The sequence below is a fragment of the Somniosus microcephalus genome, chromosome 13, assembly GCF_052327205.1.
Source record: "Somniosus microcephalus isolate GS21.2 chromosome 13, FLI_Smic_1.0, whole genome shotgun sequence".
In the NCBI taxonomy this organism is placed as follows: Eukaryota; Metazoa; Chordata; class Chondrichthyes; order Squaliformes; family Somniosidae; genus Somniosus; species Somniosus microcephalus.
In genome coordinates, this window is record NC_140999.1 from 39,128,498 (window position 1) to 39,153,917 (window position 25,420).

At 48.9% G+C, this 25,420-nt stretch overlaps 1 protein-coding gene across 1 annotated transcript in view; it reads left to right on the forward strand.

The window, feature by feature from the left end:
- LOC147108243 (fibrillin-2-like) overlaps window positions 1-25,420 on the forward strand; it is a 125,503-nt gene that overhangs the window by 83,484 nt on the left and 16,599 nt on the right. The window contains exon 7 of the mRNA XM_086005999.1: window positions 7,886-8,058. Within this exon, the coding sequence (XP_085862125.1) occupies window positions 7,886-8,058 (173 nt within the window). The remainder of the gene's footprint in view (window positions 1-7,885; window positions 8,059-25,420) is intronic.

Consider the following 25,420-nt stretch of genomic DNA (forward strand, 5'->3'; position numbering starts at 1 on the left):
CTAACCTCAGCTGAGCGCAACTACGCCCAGGTTGACAGGGAGGCCCTCAGCCTAGTATGGGGAGAAAAAAATTCAACCACTATCTGCATGGGCAGAAGTTCACCTTGCTGACTGACCACCAACCACTTGTCTCCATCTTCAATCCAAAGAAGGGCGTTCCGGTGATGACTGCACAACGGTTACAAAGATGGTCCTTTTTTCTAGGGGCGAACCAATATGAAATAGAATATAAAGGCACGAAACAGCATGGAAACGCTGATGGGCTATCACGCCTGCCACTGCCTACTGTGGAGGAAGCACCAGCAGTGGACCCTATCGAGATATTTTATTCGTCAATAATTGAACGATTGCCAGTAACTAACGCGGATATAGAGAAGGAGACCCGCAATGATCCGACACTGTCTCGGGTATATGATTTGACGGTGAGGGGATGGCCAACACATGGCGACTCACTGTTGCCAGCATTCTCATCCAGAAGAGAACAGCTGTCAGTATGCCAGGGGACAGTGATGTGTGGATCCCGAGTGGTAATTCCACCCAAGTTAAGGGAGAGAGTGCTCAATGAGCTTCACGAAGGTCATCTGGGAGGGGTGAAAATGAAAAGCCTTGCTAGGGCTTATGTGTGGTGGCCGGGGATCGATCAACAAATCGAGGACCTAACCAAGAGCTGCTCAGGATGCCAGAAGGTCCAAAATGCACCATCACATGCCCCTCTACACCCATGGGAGTGGCCCTCCTCTCCATGGCAATGGGTGCATATTGATTTTGCTGGTCCATTCATGGACTCAATGTTCTTAATAGCAGTGGATGCTCACTCGAAATGGCCTGAGGTGATAAAAATGTCCTCAACCACTGCAGAGAAAACGATTGCAGTCCTACGGACCATATTTGCCAGGAACGGCTTGCCAGAGCAGATTTGCTCTGAGAATGGACCACAGTTTGTGTCCGAAGAGTTTCGGAAATTTATGAGAAGGAATGGGGTAAGGCATTACACATCCGCCCCGTATCATCCAGCCACAAATGGATTGGCTGAGAGGTTCGTACAAACCTTTAAAAAGGCGATAAAGGCCATGTGCGATGATGAAATTCCACTACAGCATAAGGTGGACAATTTCCTGTTGGCCTACAGAAATGCGACACATGCAGTTACCAACCAGACCCCGGCCATGATGTTCTATAACCGAAGGTTGAGATCTCGTCTGGATTTGCTCAGACCAAATGTGTGAAGAAATGTTGAGGATAAACAATTCCAGCACATCAATGAGAAGCCGACAAGGAGCTTCAATGTAGGACAACCAGTCCTGGCCCGTGACTACCGAACAGAGAAATGGCAACCCAGAACGATATGCACACGGCAGGGGCCATTAATGTACACAGTGGATGTCGGGGAGAACATTGTGAGACGCCACGTCGACCAGATCTTAGCGTCACAGGAACGAGTCAACCCCATGTCTTGCGTCCCTGGGGATGAACCCGACATACCGGTAGCACCTACCTCAGAAACTGTAGCAGTGGAAACTGATGAAATAACCGACGAAAAGGGGCCAGAATCGCCTCCGCACCAAGAACAAGAACCTCAGGAAAGGCGCTATCCAGAAAGGATCAGGAAGCCGCCCCAAAGACTGAATCTATAAATGGACTATTTCAGTTTAATGTGCATGTTAAAGTGTTAATTGTTATTTGAACATTATGGGTACTGCTAATCTAAAAGGGGAGGAATTGTAGTGTATGTACCTTTAAGAGAGAACTACTTTTACAGCTCCTGTATACTGTAGTACCGGCAGTGACCACACCTGTATATAAGCCTTCAGCATGCCTCTGTACTGTCAGTCTTGAGACAACCCTACTCCAGTAAACACCTGTTGATTGTTAAGTTACAGCCTCCGTGTAGTTATTGGAAAACATCATACTTTAAGAATCACGGATTCAACACACGGGTAATCAGAGACAGTAAACCCAGAGTATGTATACACGGGTAATCAGAGACAGGGTAAACCCAGAGTCTGTCTACACGGGTAATCAGAGACAGTAAACCCAGAGTCTGTGTACACGGGTAATCAGAGACAGTAAACCCAGAGTCTGTGTACACGGGTAATCAGAGACAGTAAACCCAGAGTCTGTGTACATGGGTAATCAGAGACAGTAAACCCAGAGTCTGTGTACACGGGTAATCAGAGACAGTAAACCCAGGGTCTGTGTACACGGGTAATCAGAGACAGTAAACCCAGAGTCTGTGTACACGGGTAATCAGAGACAGGAAACCCAGAGTCTGTGTACACGGGTAATCAGAGACAGTAAACCCAGAGTCTGTGTACACGGGTAATCAGAGACAGTAAACCCAGAGTCTGTGTACACGGGTAATCAGAGACAGTAAACCCAGAGTCTGTGTACACGGGTAATCAGAGACAGTAAACCCAGAGTCTGTGTACACGGGTAATCAGAGACAGTAAGCCCAGGGTCTGTGTACACGGGTAATCAGAGACAGTAAACCCAGAGTCTGTGTACACGGGTAATCGGAGACAGTAAACCCAGAGTCTGTGTACACGGGTAATCAGAGGCAGTAAGCCCAGTCTGTGTACACGGGTAATCAGAGGCAGTAAACCCAGAGTCTGTGTGCACGGGTAATCAGAGACAGTAAACCCAGAGTCTGTGTACACGGGTAATCAGAGACAGTAAACCCAGAGTCTGTGTACACGGGTAATCAGAGACAGTAAACCCAGAGTCTGTGTACACGGGTAATCAGAGACAGTAAACCCAGAGTCTGTGTACACGGGTAATCAGAGACAGTAAACCCAGAGTCTGTGTACACAGGTAATCAGAGACAGAGTAAGGGGGAGAAATTCGGTGGAGCCACAAACGGGGCGCCCAGCCCGCCTGGGCGCTGGAATTAGTGCAGCGATTGGAGCAGTTGCGACCGCCAGAAATTCAGCTTGAACGCCCCAAGAGGGACACGGGGCGAGGCTCGAGGCGCTCCGCGTCCCTCTTAGGGCACTGAAACTGAATATCGCAGCGCAACGTGCCGCAGCGCCACACGCTGTGGCACGGCGCGCTGCGGTACTGCAGGCCTTCCTCCCATTCTTAAGGGGGAGGGGCCTGCACCAGCGTGATCGGAGATCGCGAGTGCCGGCAAAAGAGCCCGGCACCAAGGAGAAGTGCCGGGCTCTCGGAAAACAGCCGGCAACGCCGCGGGGGGAGAACAGGAGGCCGGGGACGGAGGTGCTGGCAGGCGGCCGCTGAAAAAAACGGCCGCCCCGCACCTCCACCTTAACTTGCGCCACTGCCGCCACAGGTAGGCCCCATGAACCGGGCGCGATTTGCGAACGGCGCTACAGAGGCGGTCGCTAGCGAATATCGAGATCGGGGCAGTAGCGGGGTGCTGCGCACACCGATGACGTCATCGGTGGCGGTGCAGCGCAACAGGCTAACGCCGCCATTAGCACCCCAGCTAAATATCGCAGGAGGCGTGGCCAGTGGCGCTAAAGCCACTGAGTGCCCTCTTTAGGCGCTAACTGGTGGCGCAGCTCACCAAATTTCTAGGCCAGAGCCTGTGTGCACGGGTAATCAGAGACAGAGTAAGCCCAGAGTCTGTGTACACAGGTAATCAGAGACAGTAAACCCAGAGTCTGTGTACACGGGTAATCAGAGACAGAGTAAACCCAGGGCCTGTGTACACGGGTAATCAGAGACAGTAAACCCAGAGTCTGTGTACACGGGTAATCAGAGACAGTAAACCCAGAGTCTGTGTACACAGGTAATCAGAGACAGTAAACCCAGAGTCTGTGTACACAGGTAATCAGAGACCGTAAACCCAGAGTCTGTGTACACAGGTAATCAGAGACAGTAAACCCAGAGTCTGTGTACACAGGTAATCAGAGACAGTAAACCCAGAGTCTGTGTACACAGGTAATCAGAGACAGTAAACCCAGAGTCTGTGTACACGGGTAATCAGAGACAGTAAACCCAGAGTCTGTGTACACGGGTAATCAGAGAGAGTAAACCCAGAGTCTGTGTACACAGGTAATCAGAGACAGTAAACCCAGAGTCTGTGTACACAGGTAATCAGAGACAGTAAACCCAGAGTCTGTGTACACGGGTAATCAGAGAGAGTAAACCCAGAGCCTGTGTACACAGGTAATCAGAGACAGTAAACCCAGAGTCTGTGTACACGGGTAATCAGAGACAGTAAACCCAGAGTCTGTGTACACGGGTAATCAGAGAGAGTAAACCCAGAGTCTGTGTACACAGGTAATCAGAGACAGTAAACCCAGAGTCTGTGTACACAGGTAATCAGAGACAGTAAACCCAGAGTCTGTGTACACGGGTAATCAGAGAGAGTAAACCCAGAGTCTGTGTACACGGGTAATCAGAGACAGTAAACCCAGAGTCTGTGTACACAGGTAATCAGAGACAGTAAACCCAGAGTCTGTGTACACAGGTAATCAGAGACAGTAAACCCAGAGTCTGTGTACACGGGTAATCAGAGAGAGTAAACCCAGAGCCTGTGTACACAGGTAATCAGAGACAGTAAACCCAGAGTCTGTGTACACGGGTAATCAGAGACAGTAAACCCAGAGTCTGTGTACACAGGTAATCAGAGACAGTAAACCCAGAGTCTGTGTACACGGGTAATCAGAGAGAGTAAACCCAGAGCCTGTGTACACGGGTAATCAGAGACAGTAAACCCAGAGTCTGTGTACACGGGTAATCAGAGAGAGTAAACCCAGAGCCTGTGTACACAGGTAATCAGAGACAGTAAACACAGAGTCTGTGTACACAGGTAATCAGAGACAGTGGGCTTGATTTTAACTCAGCCGACAGGCGGGCTTTTAGGCGTGCGGGGGATTAAAATCGCAAAACCTGGGGGTCGGGACCCCCCCACCTGGTTCCCGCCTCCACGCCATTTTAACCTAGGTGTGTCTGATTGACCAAATCAGTCCCGCCTGCAACAGGCGGGACTGGTCTTTAAGGCCCTCAAACAGCACTGATTGGCCTTTATAATCCCATTTTAACAGGCCCTTGCCTGTTTAACCCTTTTCCCACGTAAAACGCGCCTGGTGGGGATCACGCCTGTGAAACCTGGCGTGAACACTATTGGCTTGCTGACTATGAGCTGCAGGTCCAACATTAAAGAGGATATTTGATCAGTCATCATTTGCAGGTGGCAGGACTTTGTTGTCTCAGGTCTGGGGCAACTTTTACCAGGCCTAACCACACCTGTGGAAGGTTGGAGCCTCACACACTTCTCCAGTGTGACCTCCTGCGAAACCCCTCTTGCCACCCTCACTCAGTGCTTCCTCAACTGAGGCACCTACCAGAAGCATGGGAAGCCTTTTTTTCCTCCCCTCTTGGCATTAGAGGACCTCCAGCCCCATTCGCGAAATGACACATGCCACAACTGCAGAAGTTGCCATCAGAATTTTTATGAAAAACACAGAACTGATGGCATTTTCACAAAATACACAGCATTTCACCCAAGTGACTACCCTTGTGACTATTTGTGCTTTATTTTCCTCTTACGCATGCTCCTACGTAGTGGTTCCCCTGTGGCTTCAGCAGATGTGGAGGCCCGTTGCTCACTTTCCTGCTGCTCCTGTCAGACGTCCTCTGGGGTGGCATGCCTGTGATGGCTCATCACCAGTCTGCTGCTCTTGCGGCTGTGCAGGGGTTGAGACCTCTATCTCCGTTGGGTGTGTACCCCGGCGGGGCTCTGACCGAGGGCTCTGCAGTGGCATGGAAGTGTGAGCGCTTGGAGAGGAGCCCCCACTTCCTTGAGGTCTGCCACCAACCTCCCTCTCATGGGTCAGGTCCCCCTCAGTGCCTGCAAGTGGCTTGAGAGCAGCTTGCTGCACATCAGGGGAGCCATGGGGACCCGTATCTACAATGGCAGTCCTACTCAGAAGGACTTCCATGAAGGTCTGGTTTCTCTGTTCAATAGATGTCCATCGCTCCTCAAGAGATGTCATTCTATTCTGAACACTCACCATGTTTTCCATACCCTGACGACTACCCTCCTCCATGGCCGTAGCCCTCCTCTCCTCTACCGTAGCCAGGCTTACCATGGAGACAGCAATCATTTCCACGTAGGTAGCCATCCTTTCCGTGTTCATGCGTTCATGCGCCAATGACTCCACAAAGGCTCTGCTCATGTTCGCTATGGACTCCTCCATTCGCTCCAAACTCGCAGTGACCCTAGAGACAAAACCTGCCAGAGACTCCTGCATCTGTGCATGGAGTTCCATCACCTCTGATCTTACGGATGGACCCAGAGGCAGAGGGTCGACATGCAGCTGAGCCGAGCTGGCAGAGTCCTGCACCCTCCGAAGAGGACTCTCCACTGCTGTCCCTGTCTCCACAATCTGCTGATGCTCACTTGTGAGCTGTGATACACCAGGTGACAACTCTACTCTATGTCCCGAAGGTCCCACCGAGGTGTGAGTGTCTGCGCTGGTGCTGGGTGCGCTTATTTCTGCTGACGCTGCGCCCTCAGATGTTGCAGATTCCTCTGAGGAGTCTGGCTGCTCAGGCTCTTCCTCCTGCACAGTGGGGACGGGGGCTCTCGATGGTCCTGTGGGGGAGTCAAGGAAAAGGTTAGAGATGTGATGCCAAGGTTACATGCACATTGCATTTTGCAGATGATCATAAGTCCATATGATGTAGCTTCAGAATCATTATCAGCGACTCATGCAATGCCAATGAGAGAGATGGAAAACTATTCTGTCACCAGCTTGCGGGGATGCTCCTGCCTGTCCTTCCCCAACGTCCACATCTCGGTCAGCCCTGGCAATCTCCAGGACGCCTTCCTCCCAGGGGTTGAGCTGGGCTAATGAGGGTGGCCCTCCTCCTGTCCTGGCTCACTCCCTCCTGTTGTGAGCTCTCTTTTCCTGCAATGAGGGAGACAAGTGGAGGTTGAGTGAGAATGAAGAGTGCAGAGATTGCATAGCATAGATACTTAGAAGGAGACAAAGATGGAGTGAGGTTGCAATACCAAGGGCCCTCCCTGTGTGTTGTCAGTTGTGTTCAAAGCATCAGAGTGAGAGGGAGTTTGAGGGCTGCATGGTGGCATAGTTCTGTGAATGTGAGCATAGAGAGAGAGGGAATGGGTAAGGGTGCATGATGTGAGTGTCTAGTAGGATGTGCAGGAACAGATTGCTAAAGCTGAGTGCTGGTGAGGAAAGGCAATGGGGATCAGATTGAGGGTGATGGAAACGTCATTCAGTACTCACTTTTCCAGTGCGTTGAAGGTCATGGAATCTTTTCCTGCACTGCAACCACGTTCTTCGTGTGAGCCCCAAGCAGTTGACTTGACCTGCCACCTGTAGCCACACAGCCTTGATCTGGCTAGGAGGCCTCTTCCTCCCTGAAGAAGGGAACAGGACCTCCCTGTGGGCCCTAGCACCATCCAGTAATGCCTGCAGTGAAGCCTTATCAAATTTTGGGGCAGCTCTTGCCCTCCCGCTGGCCATTGCTCCTGTAGGCTCCTGTGCCATCTTAATGGTGAAGTTTGGGAGCCTGCGGAGGAAGCAAGGCTTGCTGTGGACCTTAAAAGCAGCAGCAATGATGACGTCATATTCTGCGACTTTCTGACTGGAAATCCTCAATTGGCAAGGCTTCCCACACGCTGTAAATCAATTGGCCAATTGAGTTAAAGTTGCATCAATCTCACAGACCCATTTGGAATCGTGTGGGAATCACTAAATTCGGGGAACCCGCCAATTCCCCGCACCGGAGATAAAATCGACCCCAGTAAATCCAGAGTCTGTGTACTCAGGTAATCGACGATTGGGGTTGGACCCACAGGACTGCCCAGCCTGTGTTCAGACAGGCGAACCCAAAACATTCTTCTGTGTTGAACAATGACATGAAGTTGATGTGTTTTCTTTGACAGATGTGGATGAGTGTCAGGCAATCCCGGGCCTGTGTCAGGGAGGAAACTGCATCAACACCGTGGGATCCTATGAATGCAAATGCCCAGCTGGGCACAAACAAAGCGAGAACACCCAGAAGTGTGAAGGTAAACAGCTTGCTGTCGCAAACACATTCATCCCACCCTATCTCTCTGTAGTTGTATCTGTGCAGCCATTTATTTGCCCCTCCCCCCAGCACACATGGTTAAGAGGGTAGGTACTGTGCTGCATACATGCTGGGGACTCTCACCCACCACCAGTTTATACTAGAAAGCTGCGGCTGCACGGAGCCCTTTGCACCACAGTATTAGTTCCGATATCTTGGTCAATATATGGAGCCAATTTGAATACAGGAGCAGTATTTGGATAGAAGCTCAATTCAGAAAATGCACTAAAAATCATGTAGGAGCCCGGCGGAGTGTTTGCCCACTCACTGTGTGTAGTGGCAGTTTAAGTGTGTTGGGGGAGATTGCTGCTGTTCACTGTTTCTATTTGTTTTTGAATGTTTCAAATTTAACTAGACATAAAGAAAAAAGAAAGACTTGCATTTATATAGCACATTTCACGACCTAAGGACGTCCCAAAGCACTTTACAGCCAATGAAGTACTTTTTGGAGTGTAGTCACTGATGTAATGTGGGAAACGCAGCAGCCAATTCGTGCACAGCTAGCTCCCACAAACAGTAATGTGATCATGACCAGATAATCGGTTTTGTTATGTTGACTGAGGGATAAATATTGGCCAGGACACCGGTGAGAACTCCCCTGCCCTTCTTCGAAATAATGCCATGGGATCTTTTATGTCCATCTGAGAGGGAAGATGGGGCCTCGGTTTCACGTCTCATCCGAAAGACGGCACCTCCGACAGTGCAGCACTCACTCAGTACTGCATTGGAGTGTCAGCCTAGATTTTGTGCTCACGTCTCTGGAGCTGGACTTGAACCCACAACCTTCTGACTCAGAGGCGAGGGTGCTACCCACGTTTTTTTTATATTATACTTTATTGAACATTAAGAACATTTACAACATTGTGATCATTACATTGTATGATACAAATCAATTCCACCACTCTGCACAGCCATTCCGCCACCACATTTTAACATCAAAACCTGAAGTTTAATTTGTCACCTGTAACATATATTAATCGATTGTACTTTAAAAATTGGTTGTAAAATACTATCCTTGAATTCCTTTCTGTATAAAACAACCACAGAGCCTTATTATGATCCTTCAACTTATATTTAAAATACTCTTTTAGATTGATTCGCCTCCCCTTAAAAAACAGTGCATTCCTTCTTTGCACAATCACGAATCTAGCCAAACTGAACATTAAATTAATTGCCACTCCGCTAGACTCGGGCAGACTCTCCTGCAATCCCCATCTCAAAATTGAGTCCCACGGGATTCCCATTCTCGCTCTTCGGTCCCCGCCCAGCAAAAAAACTCCACACAACTGTCGAACATAGTACTTAAAATTATTTAACCACGGACATAACACCAGTAAATGGGGCAGAGTCTCATCCCGTGTCCCACACACTGGGCAAGTTGCCGCCTCCGCTTGTCCAATCTTGCACAAGACCGTCATGGTAAAAATCCGGTTATGAGCCAATTTGAAATCCAGTTCAATCCAATCAGCACATTTAAAACTCGCCCACACTCCCTTCCAAATCCTGTTGAAGTCCAGCTGTGGGTATATACTCTGCCAAAACTCCTGACCAGCAGGTATCTTGAATCTCGATTCTCTAAATACCTCATAGAAATCTCGGGTATTACAGTTGTCAAATTGGACCAACTCTCCCCCTTTCTCCAGTACAAAGCTTGGAAAAGCAGGACGCATTTTACTTCCTTTGGAGATTTCCGCATTTATTTCTCCCATCCAATCCTGTTGCATTGCCCTCACAATCTTCTCATACATGACACCTATTGCTTTTTCCTCTACCTCCTGATCCTCCTCCCACACCATGTCCCTCACTATCGCTTCCGGCAACCAACCTGGAATTACCTCGTATAATACATCTTTCACAGATATAATCCCAACTTTTATAAAAGCTTGATTAAATAAAACCTCTCCTTCGATGTTGAACCACCTGTTCAAAAATAAGGGCTGTTCTAGAAATTCCTCAGCCCCCTTGGGCATAAACTGCACACTTTTTAAAAATTGGGCCCAAGCCTCCACAACCCCCTTATAAAACCTCGGGAGAAGTTTAATTGATTTCAAAAACATATTATTGTATTCCATATACAATATCCCCTGCCCTCCTATCCCACTTCGTTTTAAAAAATGCTCAAAACAACTCTTCCAAAAACTTGTATTTGACTTCTGAAGAAATCTCTTCACCCATTTGATTCTAAAGGATTTTTTCTTCAAATCAATATCTGGGAAATTGAGTCCTCCCTGATTTCTCCGTCCAATGATGGTATTGTAAGCCATCAAGGCTGGTTTCCCTTCCCATAAAAACCTCACACAAGCCTCTCGAATGGACTTTTCCGCCCACTCGGGAATATCCTCCACCGTCAATAATAAGTACCATAGTTTAGATAGCAGGAGAGCAGACACTACTGTCGCTCTTCCTTGCACTTTCAACCACCTTCTTTCCCATCTTCCCAAAATCTTTTTAATTTTCATAAACTTTGGTTCCCAATTTAATTGATCCACTTCATCCGTCTTTCTTGCACCCCATATGCACCCCCAGAACATTCAAAACCTCCGCCACCTTAAAGAGACTTTCCCCCAACCCTTCCTCCCTACCCCTCCCAGCAACCAGGCATTGGGACTTACTATAATTCACTCTGGCTCCTGAAGCTCTACAATATTCCTCCACTACATCCATAGCTTTCCTCACTGACTCCCTATTTCTCAATGTTAAGGTTGTGTCATCTGCATATTGGTGTATCACCGACACCAGCCCAGAACTGGGGACCACAATCCCCACTACACCTTGTTTCTTTCGCATCATATAACCTAATGGTTCTGCAACCAATGTGTACAACAATGGGGACAGGGGACAACCCTGTCTCACTGATTTCTGTATCGGAAAATACTTGGATAAAAACCATTACATTTAACGCAGCTAAATATGTTTGAATAAAAAATCCTTATCCACTGAATGAAATTTTCCCTGAAACCAAATGCTTCCAAAACCTTCAATAAAAACTCATGAGAGACCCTATCAAAGGCTTTCTCTTGATCTATCTTTAATACATAAGCCTCCCTCCCACTCTCTTCCATGAGCTCTATCGCATCTCGGATTGAGACCACAAAGTCTGCGATGTCCCGGCCTACGACTCCATAGGACTGAGAGGGTCAAACTATCTCCGGTAACACCTCCTTCAAACGATTTGCCATAACCCTCACCAAGATCTTATAATCCACATTTAATAATGTGATAGGCCTCCAATTCTTCAGATCCCGTCTATCCCCTTTATTTTTATACTAGCTGGAGTGCCCGGCGGTGCCGAGGGTTTTTTGAGGGCATGTTGTTGTTGGAAGAGAGAGAGAGAGAGACTGGGGGGAGTAGAGAGAGACTGGGGGGGGGAGAGAGAGAGAGAGAGACTGGGGGGGAGAGAGAGGGAGAGAGAGAGAGAGGGAGAGAGAGAGAGGGAGAGAGAGACAGGGAGAGAGAGAGACAGAGAGGGAAGGAGAGAGAGGGAAGGAGAGAAAGGGGAAAGAGGTGGGGGGGTGGGGGGGAAAGGGGTGGAGGGGAAAGGGGTGGGAGAAAGGGGTGGGGGGGGAAAGGGGTGGGGGGAGGGAGGGGTGGGGGGAAAGGAGTGGGGGGGAGGGAGGGGTGGGGGGAAAGGGGTGGGGGGAAAGGGGTGGGGCGGTGGAGGGGTGGGGGGATGGGGAAGAGGGGAGGTGGGAGGTGGGAGAGGGAAGGGGAGGTGGAAGGGGGGAGGAGGGAGGGGGGGAAGAGGGGGAGGGGGGAAGGGAAAGGGGGAGGGGGAAGGGAGGGGGGAAGGGAAACGGGAAGAGAGGGAGGGGAAGAGGGGGAGGGGGGAAGGGAAGGGAGGAAGGAGGGGGGGTGGGGGGAAGGGGGGAGGGGAAGGGGGGTGTGGGAGGGAGGGGGGAAAGGGGGGGTGGAAAGTGAAGGGGGTGTGTGAGGGGGTGTGGGGGGGAAGGGGGGTGGGAAGGTGGGGGGGGAAGGAGGTGTGTGGGAGGTGGGAAGGGGGGGGTGGGGGAAGGGGGCCCCTGTATGATTGGTCGACCATCACGTCACTCAACGCTAATGAGTGGAATGTTGCCGTTTTTTGAAACTTTTTTGTATACTGTCTGAACAATTTTTGTCTGACCAAAAAGTAAATATGCCTACTAGACTCCCCTAATAAGCTTTCTTTTGATATAACATATGTGTAGGTACGCTCTATAACTTTTGATTGTATAGCCGGACAGACAGACAGACAGACAGACAAACAGACAGACAGAGAGATGGACGGACCGGTTTATATATATATAATATAGATAGATAAGCTAAGCTTATAATACCTCTCCTCATAGATGGGGCCAGGCTTCCCTCAATTTTAATTTCCTTAAAAACTCCGAAGAGCAATGGACTTAAAATCGTGAAAAATTCTTTATAAAATTCTGCACTTAGTCCATCGGACCCTGGGCTTCTCCCCCCCCTTCATTCCACTTATTGCTACTTTTATTTCTGCTAATCCTACTTCTTTGTCACACATGCTTCTCTCATCCTCCTTTAAACCCTCTTCAATAAAAGCAGTAACCTTTTCCATCGCCAAATTGGAAATGTCTTCTTTTGTAACTCTTGATAAAAGCTGCTAGCCGCCTCTAAAATCTCCCCACTTTCATGAACGATCTTCTCCCCGACCCTCAACTCTTCAATTAATGATAATCTCTGTTGCAGCTTCTCTTGCTCTAGAAAATATCTAGTGCATCTTTCGCCCTCCAGTGTATCTCTAGCCTTTGCACGGAGAATGGCCCCCTTGCATTTTTCAGCTTGCAATAATTCTCACTCTTCCTTTAGCACCCGGAACTTAGTCTCTGCTCCCTTATCCCCTCCGTCAACTGCTTTATAGACATCCATAAACCTTTTGTTTATATTCTCTTCTTGATGCCGGTTAGCTGCCGCCCTCTTTTTCCCATAACGTACCGAAAAAACTTTTACCTCATATTTGAAATTGTCCCACCAAACTCTTCTTTCTTTCAAGAACAAAGGTTCCTTCCGCGCATTCTTTATTATATTTATAATCGCTTCTTTATAAGCAATTTCTTTCAGGTATTGATTGTTTAAAATCCACACCCCTGAACCAATCTTAACTCTGCTGTTCCTAATTCTCAGAACCAAAGCCGATTGATCACTAAAAAATACTTTTTTATAATAAATCTCTATCACCTCAGAACTTAACCCTTCCCGCATTAACACAAAATCTATTCAGCTCTGTTTTAAAACATCACCCACCCAACCTGATCTGGAGAACTCCCTTTTTATGGGGTTCCGGTCCCTCCAAAAGTCTCTCAAATTTAAAGTTGCCATCATTTTTACAATCATCCCTCTGGAGTTATCATCCTTAAAGGTCATCTGGGCTGAAATATCCATCCGAGATACATTGAAATCCCCCACTATACAAGGATTTTCCACCTCTGCCGCTTCAGTGAATAACCCCCGAAAAAACTCGCGACGCTTGCAATGGTCGTTCGGTGCATAGATATTAAAGAGATCGCAATTAAATCTCTCCATTTTTACCCTTAGCCGTAAAAATTTCCCCTCAGTGTCCTTGTCCACCAAGGCAACGTTCTCTTCTATGGACGGACTCACCAAACAGCCACCCCTCTATGGTTATTGTTTGCACAACTTGCAAACACCTCTCCCTTCCAAACCTTCTGAACTCTTTCTAGGATATCCTCATCCCAAAAGGTTTCTTGCAGACACAACAAGTCCGTACCTTTAAAACCCTGCAACAACTGCTGCAATTTCCTCTCACCCCTCAGTCTGTTCACATTAATAGAGACCAATGTAATCATGGCTCCAAAGAAGGGAAGTATGCCTGATAATCTCCCCATCATTTAATCTCTGGCCCTTCCCTCCTCAAATGCTCCTTGCCAACATTTCGGGCAGCTGTTGCTTTTTCCTGCAGCATCCGACTCTTTTTCACCTCCTGTTTAAACTTTCCCTGCTGTTTCAGCCTCTTCCTTGCATTAAGTTTGGGCCCAGGAGCTGCCCTTCCTCCCTCCTCCTGCCCCTCACTAACCTTTCCCTTTCCACATGATGCCACCCCACCCCCCGACTTCCATGTCTCTGTCCCCCTCTAATTCCTCACACTCAAGCTCTTCTGCAACCCCCTGTGCCTGCTCCCCATCAGATACATAATCCTGCTCCCCATCAGATACTTCATCTCCCATAGTCTTCCTGCTATCGCAGTTTCTCCCACTGTGCCTCTCCCTTCGACCACACCTCCACCTCTGACCTTTGCACCCTGTTCCCTCTCTCCATGGGACAATGGTGCGCCTAAATTGTTCCCTTCTGACGTCTCTATCTCGCCGATCCCATCCTGCTGTCCCTTTAAGGCTCCTGCCTCTTGCACCCTCTCCCCGTCCTGCCCCCTCCCGCTCACCAAGATATCCGACTCCCCGCCTCTCCCCGGAGCACCCACATCCACCACACACCCCGCTCCCGCCTCCTCTCCCCCCGCAGACACCAGACTCCCCAGGGGGGAGCCAAACCATACTAAGGCTCGAGTCTGCACTCGACCCTCGCAGCCCGCTGCTGTCTTTGTTCCCCTCCACAGCACTCGGCATGTTTTCCGCCATCTCCATCCCGTTCTCCGCTCCGCCATCCTCTGCCTCTTCCTGTGCTCCTTTCTCCTTCATTTTACCGGCTGTGTCCTCCGACTGCACCGCTCCTCCGGTCGTTCCACTCTCATCTCCTCCTCCTTCTCCCATCTCCTCATCACTCATATCGCTCCCTTCTGCCACACACTCACAGCAGGTGGGGCCTTTGTGACACACCCCACAGCTCTCCGCCTTGCAGCTCCGAGCGATGTGTCCTGACTCACCGCAATTGTAACAATACAGGTCTGGACAGTTTCTTACGAGATGGTCATGTCCAAGACAATAATAGCACACCTTTACTTGGTTATCATGCAGCACACGAAAGTACTGCACTCCTTCCAGTGTCTCGAACTTCATACTGTACGGCAATGACCTCACCCCCTCTGGGAACCACACCTTTACATATTGGGTTCCGTCTGCTACCCGTGTTCCTGGATAGTACCTCCTCTTTATTGCAGAACAGATTTTAATGTCCCACGACTCCAACTTTTTGCTTAGCACTTCGTCCTCAATGTAAACTGGCAAGTTTAAAAATGAAACCACCACCTCCTCTGAATATAGCAGAGTCACCTCCATGAATTTCTCACCAACTTTCAGACTGAGTAACAGTCTTTCCACCTCCTCACGGCCACTGACCGTCACCTCGAATCCCACATTCGGCTTTGGTCGGCAGGCAAAGCAGCTTCCCTCGCCACAGTCCTCATGAACCGCCTGGATAATATCCCAAGCTTGAATCTTCTTATCCTCACACTGCACCACCACCGTGTTTTCTTTACCAAACCTGCTGGGGTCCCAGCCCAAATCTTTGGGCCTTTTTTTTGCCTTTCCCACCACAGTTTCTTCCCTAATTAAATTCCTCTCGGGAACACTGTCCCCTGAGGGGCCCGGCACTCCGGACCCCTCAGCAGCCATCTGGCTGTTTTTGTGGGCCAAAAAGGCCCTAAAACCTGAAAACAAAACCCCAAAACCCACCACCAACTTTTTACAAAACTCCCTCCAACTCCCAGCTGCAACCAGGCAACCAGTAACACCTGGCTCACTCCTAGCCCCTCCCACCTAGAGAGTGCTACCCACTGAGCCACGGCTGACACTTGACATACTAGGAGAAGGTATCAAAAACACAATTACAATATCACTAACCTGTAACACGAGGAACTTTTATCATTTAAAAACATAACCAGATTGCTATTTTTCCAAGCAATCGTAATCCCCTGTCCAATCTGCTGCATCTGACTGAGACCCACCCACCCCTCCTAATTCACGATAAAGATGAAAAAGTTGCACATGTGCATATACATAGTGACAAATGTACATACAAATGCAGTGTACATGTACACAGTCTGAGTTATCACATTTGGCATGCTAACTGTACAAGAGCCTGCTTATTTAATGTAGGATTCTTGGCCTATTTAATATGGGATTCGTGGCCTGGTCTTTTAATGTAGGATCCTTGGCCTAAGATGGTCATTATTGTCTTAAGACTGGGAATTGACCACAGAAAGGTTCTAACATAAAAATAATTGGTTAAAGTGAATAGCCTTTTTACATATTAATTTGGGTTCCTTCCATTTCCAGCTAGATAATAATTATTATCGAGTATGTCTTTGTAATTTAGAATGATAATTACACAGACTGGAATGCCAACAGTTGGCCAAATCCTGTCAACAGCCATTTATCCAAACTGCTCAGGTTATTCAGCTCAAACTGGATCTTTTCTTTGCTGAGAAGGCGACAGAACAAAGAGGCTGTTATCTGACTGAGAAACACAAAACTTTTAATCTTTTTAAACCCCAATTTAATTTGTCTGCAGCAACAAAAATGCTTTGAGTTAGTATTTGACCTCTTCAATGCCAGGCCAGCGATTGGCTTAAAGTGACAGGATCAGCATTTTTTCAATTTCTGGAAGAACGATGTGTTCACCGAGCTTAAGAGTCATTGACCTGTTTTTAAGGGGACCAAGAGCTGTCCTCAGGGGTAGTACAAAGCACAGGCCTTTCTTCCGCCATTGGCCCATCCTCTGGGTGCACTGCCTCCCACAGCCAATTGGAAAGGGAACAGATTCTTGTTATCTAATTGGATTAATCTTGGCTGTTAGTGAGACAGCCTTTTTTCTCCATCTCCAATATTTTTACAGCTAATAAATGTAAATGTTCAAAGAAAAGGTATAAAACTCAATTTTGTTCAATGCCCCTATGATTTTTCTCTGACAACAGTGATCTGGAGATTAATCTTCAATTCCTGGAGACTCGAGGACAAACTTGGAGGGTTGGCAACTCTACACTTAACCGTGCCAAGTGTCGCCTGGCAACACTGCGAGAGGAAAATGGGGAGGGTGGGACTCCGAGTTCATGGGTGTCCTGTTGATTACCCAGCAGTGTCTGACAACACAAAAATAATTTAAATTGAATGGATTAGGATTCACTCCTTCTGATGGTTGCCTGTTTCAGCAATTCCTCCACAGCAGCAGGATTTGCACCAAATTGGATAATATTGCACCACTTCTTATTCCACTTGTAGGCCTTTCTTTTCATTTTAAGATGCTCTCCCCAGCTCTGTTCAGCGTAAGCTTAATAATTTAAGAATTCCCTTGCATACGGCACATGATCAGATATTCATGAAGAGCGACAACAAAATAACCAGGTGACAATACTGCCGATTATTTGTTCTGTTAACATTAAAAATAATCAGAGTGCAATTCCCTCTTTGTGGCAGGGTGGGACTATCTTAACCCTGACCCATTTTCCTGAGCTGGGGGTCTTTGCCAATGCAGGGCATTGTGGGGATGCTTTATGGTGTTGCTGTGGAGTGGTGCCAACTTGGTGCATTATGGGCAGCCAGGGTGTACAGCGTCAAGTGAAGTAAATCTGGCCATGGTGAGGCCATCCCTGACGTCCTGGGCAGAAATGTGGTCGGGTGCTGATGCCCTGTGTACTGTGCAGCATTAGTTGATTGCGGAGAAGATTGGTGTTGTTGGTGCTGTTGGTGTTGGGGCTGATCGTGGTGGGAGTCTGATGACCAAGGTGAGATAGTTTCAAGGGCACCAATGTTGATGTAATAGATGGCAGGTGAACTTGAGATGACAGAAGCGATTTTTCAATGGTGAGAGAGGTTGTTTCAATGAGGTGACCTGAGATACAGAGTTTACTCCAAACACTTGCAACCTGCATAAAGCTCAGTCTGTCTTCGAAATGCAGTAAGCAACAGCTTCTGAGCTTGGAAAGTGAACAGCTGTGAGATGGGAGCTTTAACAACACATTTGCAGCTGTCAACTAATGAGATGATCCCATGGTCATACTCCCTTACCTGACGTACTCTCTGAGCAGCGTGGACTTCGTGGGTGTGGTAAACCACTTTTATCGTTACACTATAGTTATCACTGTTGTATTGTTATCACCGTTATCACTGTTGTATCACGATACGAGGTCGCCTCTTGTCGCGCTGTTATACCTGGGCTGACCACCTCCGACTCCGCCCATGGCTCCACCTACCTGCCCAGGTATAAAGGTAGTCGACTGGCTGGTATTCCTCCTTGTTGGACCCGATCACCCACGAGGGTGGGCTCTGTTATTTAGTCAATAAAAACCTTTAGTTACGTTCCTAACTCATCGCTTTTTATTGGACGAATTGATAGGTATATCAGTGGGCAACCTTGTAAAATGTAAAGGTGAGCTCAAAATACTTTTTAATGGGCTGTTAACAAGGTCATAATGACCTTAATTGCTTCCCCCGCCGCTGCGTGTCGGGTCTGTTCAGCGTTGACAGACCCGACATCTGGGAAAGTCACATGGCGGCGGGTTGACAGCAGGTTCCCGAACAGCTGTGAAAAAAAAATTCCCACCTGACCCACCACCAAACGTGCCCTCTGACCCCCCCGAAAAATTTCTCCCGTTAACACCATTTCTCTCTCCGCAGATGCTGCCTGGCCTGCTGAGTGTTTCCGGCAGTTTCTGTTTTCAAAGGAGCAGTTGTTTTAGGTTCTGTTGTTAACATCTGGAGCTTTATGCTTCTAAGTGAAGTTAACATCCCATCACACAGAGCTGGCTGTTTGGGGTAGTGGGAGGGAAGTAATTATAGAACTCCTGTGTTCATAAACTGAAGCAGTACAATGAATGGACACACGCTATACTCCCCCTGAGGGTACAACACATTGTTCATCACTGTTCAGATATTTGTTTGATCCCACCCTACTTGCCAATAGCCCAGCGAACATATCCACTGGAGAGCAAAACTGTATCACAGGTTCCATTCTTGGTCTGTACTGAGTTAGCTGATCTTAATTAAGGTGGTGCAAATGGGAGAGAGGACTATAATTAGCCTCAGATACCTGGTTATAGAAAGGGGAAAACAGCACACATATTTTGGACATTGAGTGAGAACAGGAAGAGGCTCAACTATAATGCCACTACATTTAAATACCCTGTCGGCACCCCTGTCTAGGTGAATCGATACCCCAGCAAGAGTCAGTGCATGGGAAACTGTACCCCATCATGACTCAACGCCCAGGGAACTGTAGCCAACATGAGTCAACTCTCAGAGAACTGTAGCCAGCAAGAGTCAGGAGCTGAGGAATCTGTAACACGGGTACTGTACCTCAACAATACTCAATGCCTTTGGGGAGGGGACAGGAGAGATCATTGCCAAGAAAAACAAACTATTTGTCCAGATGAAGATTGAGCTGTTACAGCCCTAAAACTTTCCAAGTGTTGATAATTCATTATTATCTTGAACATCCGCGCACACAATCTGGAAACGTTAAAATTTAATCAAATATAGTTGTTAAATCGTATATAATGGCACAATGTGTGTCTGCCAACTCTTTGGAAATTGTTCTTTTGGGTTCAATGGATATGACAAACTGCCACCTACTCCAGGACTGGAAATACATGGAGCAAGGGTGGGGAATGTCAGCACACGGGTGAAGGTTGGAGAATGTGGGTGTGAGGGAGAGGGATGGGGAATGTGGGTGAGGGAGAGGATGGGGAATGTGGGTGAGGGAGAAGGATGGGGAATGTGGGTGTGAGGGAGAAGGATGGGGAATGTGGGTGAGGGAGAAGGTTGGGGAATGTGGGTGTGAGGGAGAAGGATGGGGAATGTGGGTGAGGGAGAGGATGGGGAATGTGGGTGAGGGAGAAGGATGGGGAATGTGGGTGTGAGGGAGAAGGATGGGGAATGTGGGTGAGGGAGAGGATGGGGAATGTGGGTGAGGGAGAAGGATGGGGAATGTGGGTGTGAGGGAGAAGGATGGGGAATGTGGGTGTGAGGGAGAAGGATGGGGAATGTGGATGAGGGAGAAGGTTGGGGAATGTGGGTGTGAGGGAGAAGGATGGGGAATGTGGGTGAGGGAGAGGATGGGGAATGTGGGTGTGAGGGAGAAGGTTGGGGAATGTGGGTGTGAGGGAGAAGGATGGGGAATGTGGGTGTGAGGGAGAAGGTTGGGGAATGTGGGTGAGGGAGAGGATGGGGAATGTGGGTGTGAGGGAGAAGGTTGGGGAATGTGGGTGAGGGAGAGGATGGGGAATGTGGGTGAGGGAGAAGGATGGGGAATGTGGGTGTGAGGGAGAAGGATGGGGAATGTGGGTGTGAGGGAGAAGGTTGGGGAATGTGGGTGTGAGGGAGAAGGCTGGGGAATGTGGGTGTGAGGGAGAAGGTTGGGGAATGTGGGTGAGGGAGAAGGATGGGGAATGTGGGTGTGAGGGAGAAGGTTGGGGAATGTGGGTGTGAGGGAGAAGGTTGGGGAATGTGGGTGTGAGGGAGAAGGTTGGGGAATGTGGGTGTGAGGGAGAAGGTTGGGGAATGTGGGTGTGAGGGAGAGGGGTGGGGAATGTGGGTGTGAGGGAGAAGGTTGGGGAATGTGGGTGTGAGGGAGAAGGTTGGGGAATGTGGGTGTGAGGGAGAGGGGTGGGGAATGTGGGTGTGAGGGAGAAGGATGGGGAATGTGGGTGTGCGGGAGAAGGATGGGGAATGTGGGTGTGAGGGAGAAGGTTGGGGAATGTGGGTGTGAGGGAGAGGGATGGGGAATGTGGGTGTGAGGGAGAGGGATGGGGAATGTGGGTGAGAGGGATGGGGAATGTGGGTGTGAGGGAGAAGGTTGGGGAATGTGGGTGTGAGGGAGAGGGATGGGGAATGTGGGTGTGAGGGAGAGGGATGGGGAATGTGGGTGTGAGGGAGAAGGTTGGGGAATGTGGGTGAGGGAGAGGGCAGAATGTAAAACTCAAGGCAGAGATAGAAACATAGAAACATATAGAAACATAGAAGATAGGAGCAGGAGTAGGCCATTCGGCCCCTCGAGCCTGCTCCGCCATTCAATGAAATCATGGCTGATCATCCAAACTCAGTACCCTGTCCCTGCCTTCTCCCCATATCCCTTGACCCCTTTAGCCTTAAGAAATATATCTAAATCCTCCTTGAATATATTTCATGAATTGGCCTCAACTGCCTTCTGTGGTAGAGAATTCCACAGGTTCACCTCTCTCTGGGTGAAGAAATTCCTCCTCATCTCTGTTCTAAATGGCTTACCCCTTATCTTTAGACTGTGACCCCTGGTTCTGGACTCCCCCGCCATTGGGAACATCCTTCCTGCATCTAGTCTGTCTAGTCCTGTTAGAATTTTATAAGTTTCAATGAGATCCCTTCTCATTCTTCTAAACTCCAGTGAGTATAAGCCCAATCGACCCAATCTCTCCTCAGACGTTATTCCTGCCATCCCAGGTATCAGTCTGGTGAATCTTCGCTGCACTCCCTCCATGCAAAAACATCCTTCCTCAGAAAAGGTGACCAAAACTGCACACAATACTCAAGGGGGGAGAAATTGGGTATGTAGCGCCACCTATTAGCACCTAAAGAGGGCAGTCAGTGGCTGTAGTGCCACTGGCTGCGCCTCCCGCGATATTCAGCAGGGGCGCTAATGGTGGCGTTAGCCTGTTGCGCTGCGCCGCTACCGATGACGTCATCGGTGTGCGCAGCGCCCCGATCGCGATATTTGGTAGTGAACGCCGCTGCAGCGCCGTTCGCTACCCGCGCCCGGTTCACGGGGCCTTGCTGTGCCGGCAGTGGCGCAAGTTAAGTTGGAGGTGCGGGGCGGCTGCCTTTTTCGGCGGCCGCCTGCCAGCACCTCCGTCCCCGGCCTTCTGACCGCCACCCCCCCTGCCCCGCGGCATTGCCAGCTGTTTCCCGAGAGCCCGGCACTTCTCCTCGGTGCCGGGCTCATTTGCCGGCACTCACGATCGGGGATTGACCTGTTGCAGGCCCCTGCCCCTTAACAATGGGAGGAAGGCCTGCAGCACCACAGCGTGCCGTGCCGCAGCGTGTGGCGCTGCGGCACGTTGCACTGCAATATTCAGTTTCAGCGCCCTAAGAGGGATGCGGAGCGCTTCGAGCCTCGCCCCGTCTCCCTCTAGGGGCGCTGAAACTGAATTTCTGACGTTCGCTAATGCTCCGAGCGCTGCGCAAAAATCAGCGCCCAGGCGAACTTGGCGCCACTTTGGCGCTTCAACCCAATTTTTAGGCCAAGGTGTGGTCTTGACAGATGAAATATCAATATTTCACAGCTGTTTGAAGCTGTCAAACACTGACAGTCTGACTTCTAACCTGAGTCCTTCTACACAGACTCAGTTAGAACTGTCACCGGCAATGAAAGCTGAAGGCTGTCACTTTTGTCAGATCGCAGCCATTTTGCTTTCAGTGCCGGCTGAATGATGGACTCCCGAAACCTAGAGGAAGAAAGGCTGTTAAGGTAAGTACAGGTAATTTAAACTTCTTTACACACTTTAGACACACCAAACACAATTACCTTTGCACTCATGCACCCATCACTCACCTGAACACCGACATCGCGACCCCTCCAAGCCCTTCAACCCGACGGCCCGACTGCTCTAACCTGGCATGGTTTGGAGCCGTCGAGAATCCCACACGACACCCCTCAAAATAGGGATTAGGCTAAAAACTGCCTGTTAACTACCTGCTAACAGGCAGTTAATTGGCACTAATCACTTCCCGCCTCGGGTCGGCGGGTCCTAGTGCGGCGCGGGTACCCGCCTCCTGTGAAACTTAGGTGGAGGCGGGTTTTGGGCAGGATGGTGTCAGGACCCCCGAATTTGGGATTTCCCCCCCCACCCCCCACACGCCTGAAACCCCGCCTGACGGCTCCAGGAAAATCTACCCCTTAGTGTGGGGAATTAAATTTAGACTGCGGGGGGGTTGGGAGTGGTGGCCGAGAGAGTCTGAGGTGCAGAGAGCAAGACAAGATCTTAAAGATGCAGAAATTTTGGGCAGTTTGGAAATGGGGAGAGAGGTGGAAAAGCAAAGACAGCAGCAATCCAAAATATGTGGCAACAGGCAGGATACTGGATTGTGGTACATGAATTGGAATGGAATATTGGAGACAAAAGGGAGAGAGAACCAGAGAAAGAAATTGTGAGAAGCAGCGATTTTATATGTGTGTGTGAGAGAGGCATAGACAGTGTGTCTGTGTGTGTGAGAGAGAGGCATAGACTGTGTGTATGTGTGTGTGAGAGAGAGGCATAGACTGTGTGTCTGTGTGTGTGAGAGAGAGGCATAGACTGTGTGTATGTGTGTGTGAGAGAGGCATAGACAGTGTGTATGTGTGAGTAAGAGAGAGGCATAGACAGTGTGTATGTGTGTGAGAGAGAGAGGCATAGATAGTGTATATGTGTGTTTGAGAGAGAGGCATAGACAGTGTGTATGTGTGTGTGAGAGAGAGGAATAGACAGTGTGTATGTGTGTGTGAGAGAGAGGCAAAGATAGTGTGTATGTGTGAGTGAGAGAACATAAGAACAGAAGAAATAGGAGCAGGAGTAGGCCAATCGGCCCCTCGAGCCTGCTCCGCCATTCAATAAGATCGTGGCTGATCTGATCCTAACCGCCAATCCACTATCACAGAACCATCTCCTGAATCTAACAGAATTAGACACACGAAATAGGAGCAGGATCAGGCTACACGGCCCCTGGGCCCGCTCCGCTACCCACAGGGCCATGACCGATCCGAACCTAGACTCATGTCCAAATTCCTGCCCGCTCCCCGTAACCCTTAATTCCCTTTACTTCTAGGAAACTGTCTATTTCTGTTTTAAATTTATGTAATGATGTAGCTTTTACAGCTTTTTGGGGCAGCATATTCCATGGACCTACCACCCTCTGAGTGAAGTAGTTCCTCCTCATCTCAGTTTTGAAAGAGCAGCCCCTTATTCTAAGACTATGCCCCCTAGTTCTAGTTTCACCAATCATCGGGAACATCTTCCCCGCATCCACCCGATCCAACCCCTTCACAATCTTATATGTCTCAATAAGATCGCCTCTCATTCTTCTGAACTCCAATGAGTAGAGTCCCAATCTACTCAACCTCTCCTCATATGTCCATCCCCTCATCCCCGGGATTAACCGAGTGAACCTTCTTTGTACTGACTCGAGAGCAAGTCTGTCCTTTCTTATGTATGGGCACCAAAACTGTACGCAGTATTCCAGGTGCGGCCTCACCAATACCAAAGAGAGGCATAGATAGTGTGTATGTGTGAGTGAGAGAGGCATAGACAGTGTGTATGTGTGTGTGAGAGAGAGGCATAGACAGTGTGTATGTGTGTGTGAGAGAGAGGCATGGACAGTGTGTATGTGTGTGTGAGAGAGAGGCATAGATAGTGTGTATGTGTGTGTGAGAGAGAGGCATAGAGAGTGTATATGTGTGAGTGAGAGAGAGGCATAGATAGTGTGTATGTGTGTGTGAGAGAGAGGCATAGACAGTGTGTATGTGTGAGTGAGAGAGAGGCATAGACAGTGTGTATGTGTGTGTGAGAGAGAGGCATAGATAGTGTGTATGTGTGTGTGAGAGAGAGGCATAGACAGTGTGTATGTGTGAGTGAGAGAGAGGCATAGATAGTGTGTATGTGTGTGTGAGAGAGAGGCATAGACTGTGTATGTGTGTGTGAGAGAGAGGCATAGACAGTGTGTATGTGTGTGTGAGAGAGGCATAGACAGTGTGTATGTGTGTGTGAGAGAGGCACAGACAGTATGTATGTGTGAGTGAGAGAGGCATAGACAGTGTGTATGTGTGTGTGAGAGAGAGGCATAGACAGTGTGTATGTGTGTGTGAGAGAGAGGCATAGATAGTGTGTATGTGTGTGTGAGAGAGAGGCATAGACAGTGTGTATGTGTGAGTGAGGGAGAGGCATAGATAGTGTGTATGTGTGAGTGAGAGAGAGGCATAGACAGTGTGTATGTGTGTGTGAGAGAGAGGCATAGACAGTGTGTATGTGAGTGAGAGAGAGGCATAGACAATGTGTATGTGTGTGTGAAAGAGGCACAGACAGTGTGTATGTGTGTGTGAGAGAGAGGCATAGACAGTGTGTATGTGTGAGTGAGAGAGGCATAGACAGTGTGTATGTGTGTGTGAGAGAGAGGCATAGACAGTGTGTATGTGTGTGTGAGAGAGAGGCATAGATAGTGTGTATGTGTGTGTGAGAGAGAGGCATAGACAGTGTGTATGTGTGAGTGAGGGAGAGGCATAGATAGTGTGTATGTGTGAGTGAGTGAGAGGCATAGACAGTGTGTATGTGTGTGTGAGAGAGAGGCATAGACAGTGTGTATGTGTGAGTGAGAGAGAGGCATAGACAATGTGTATGTGTGTGTGAAAGAGGCACAGACAGTGTGTATGTGTGTGTGAGAGAGAGGCATAGACAGTGTGTATGTGTGAGTGAGAGAGAGGCATAGATAGTGTGTATGTG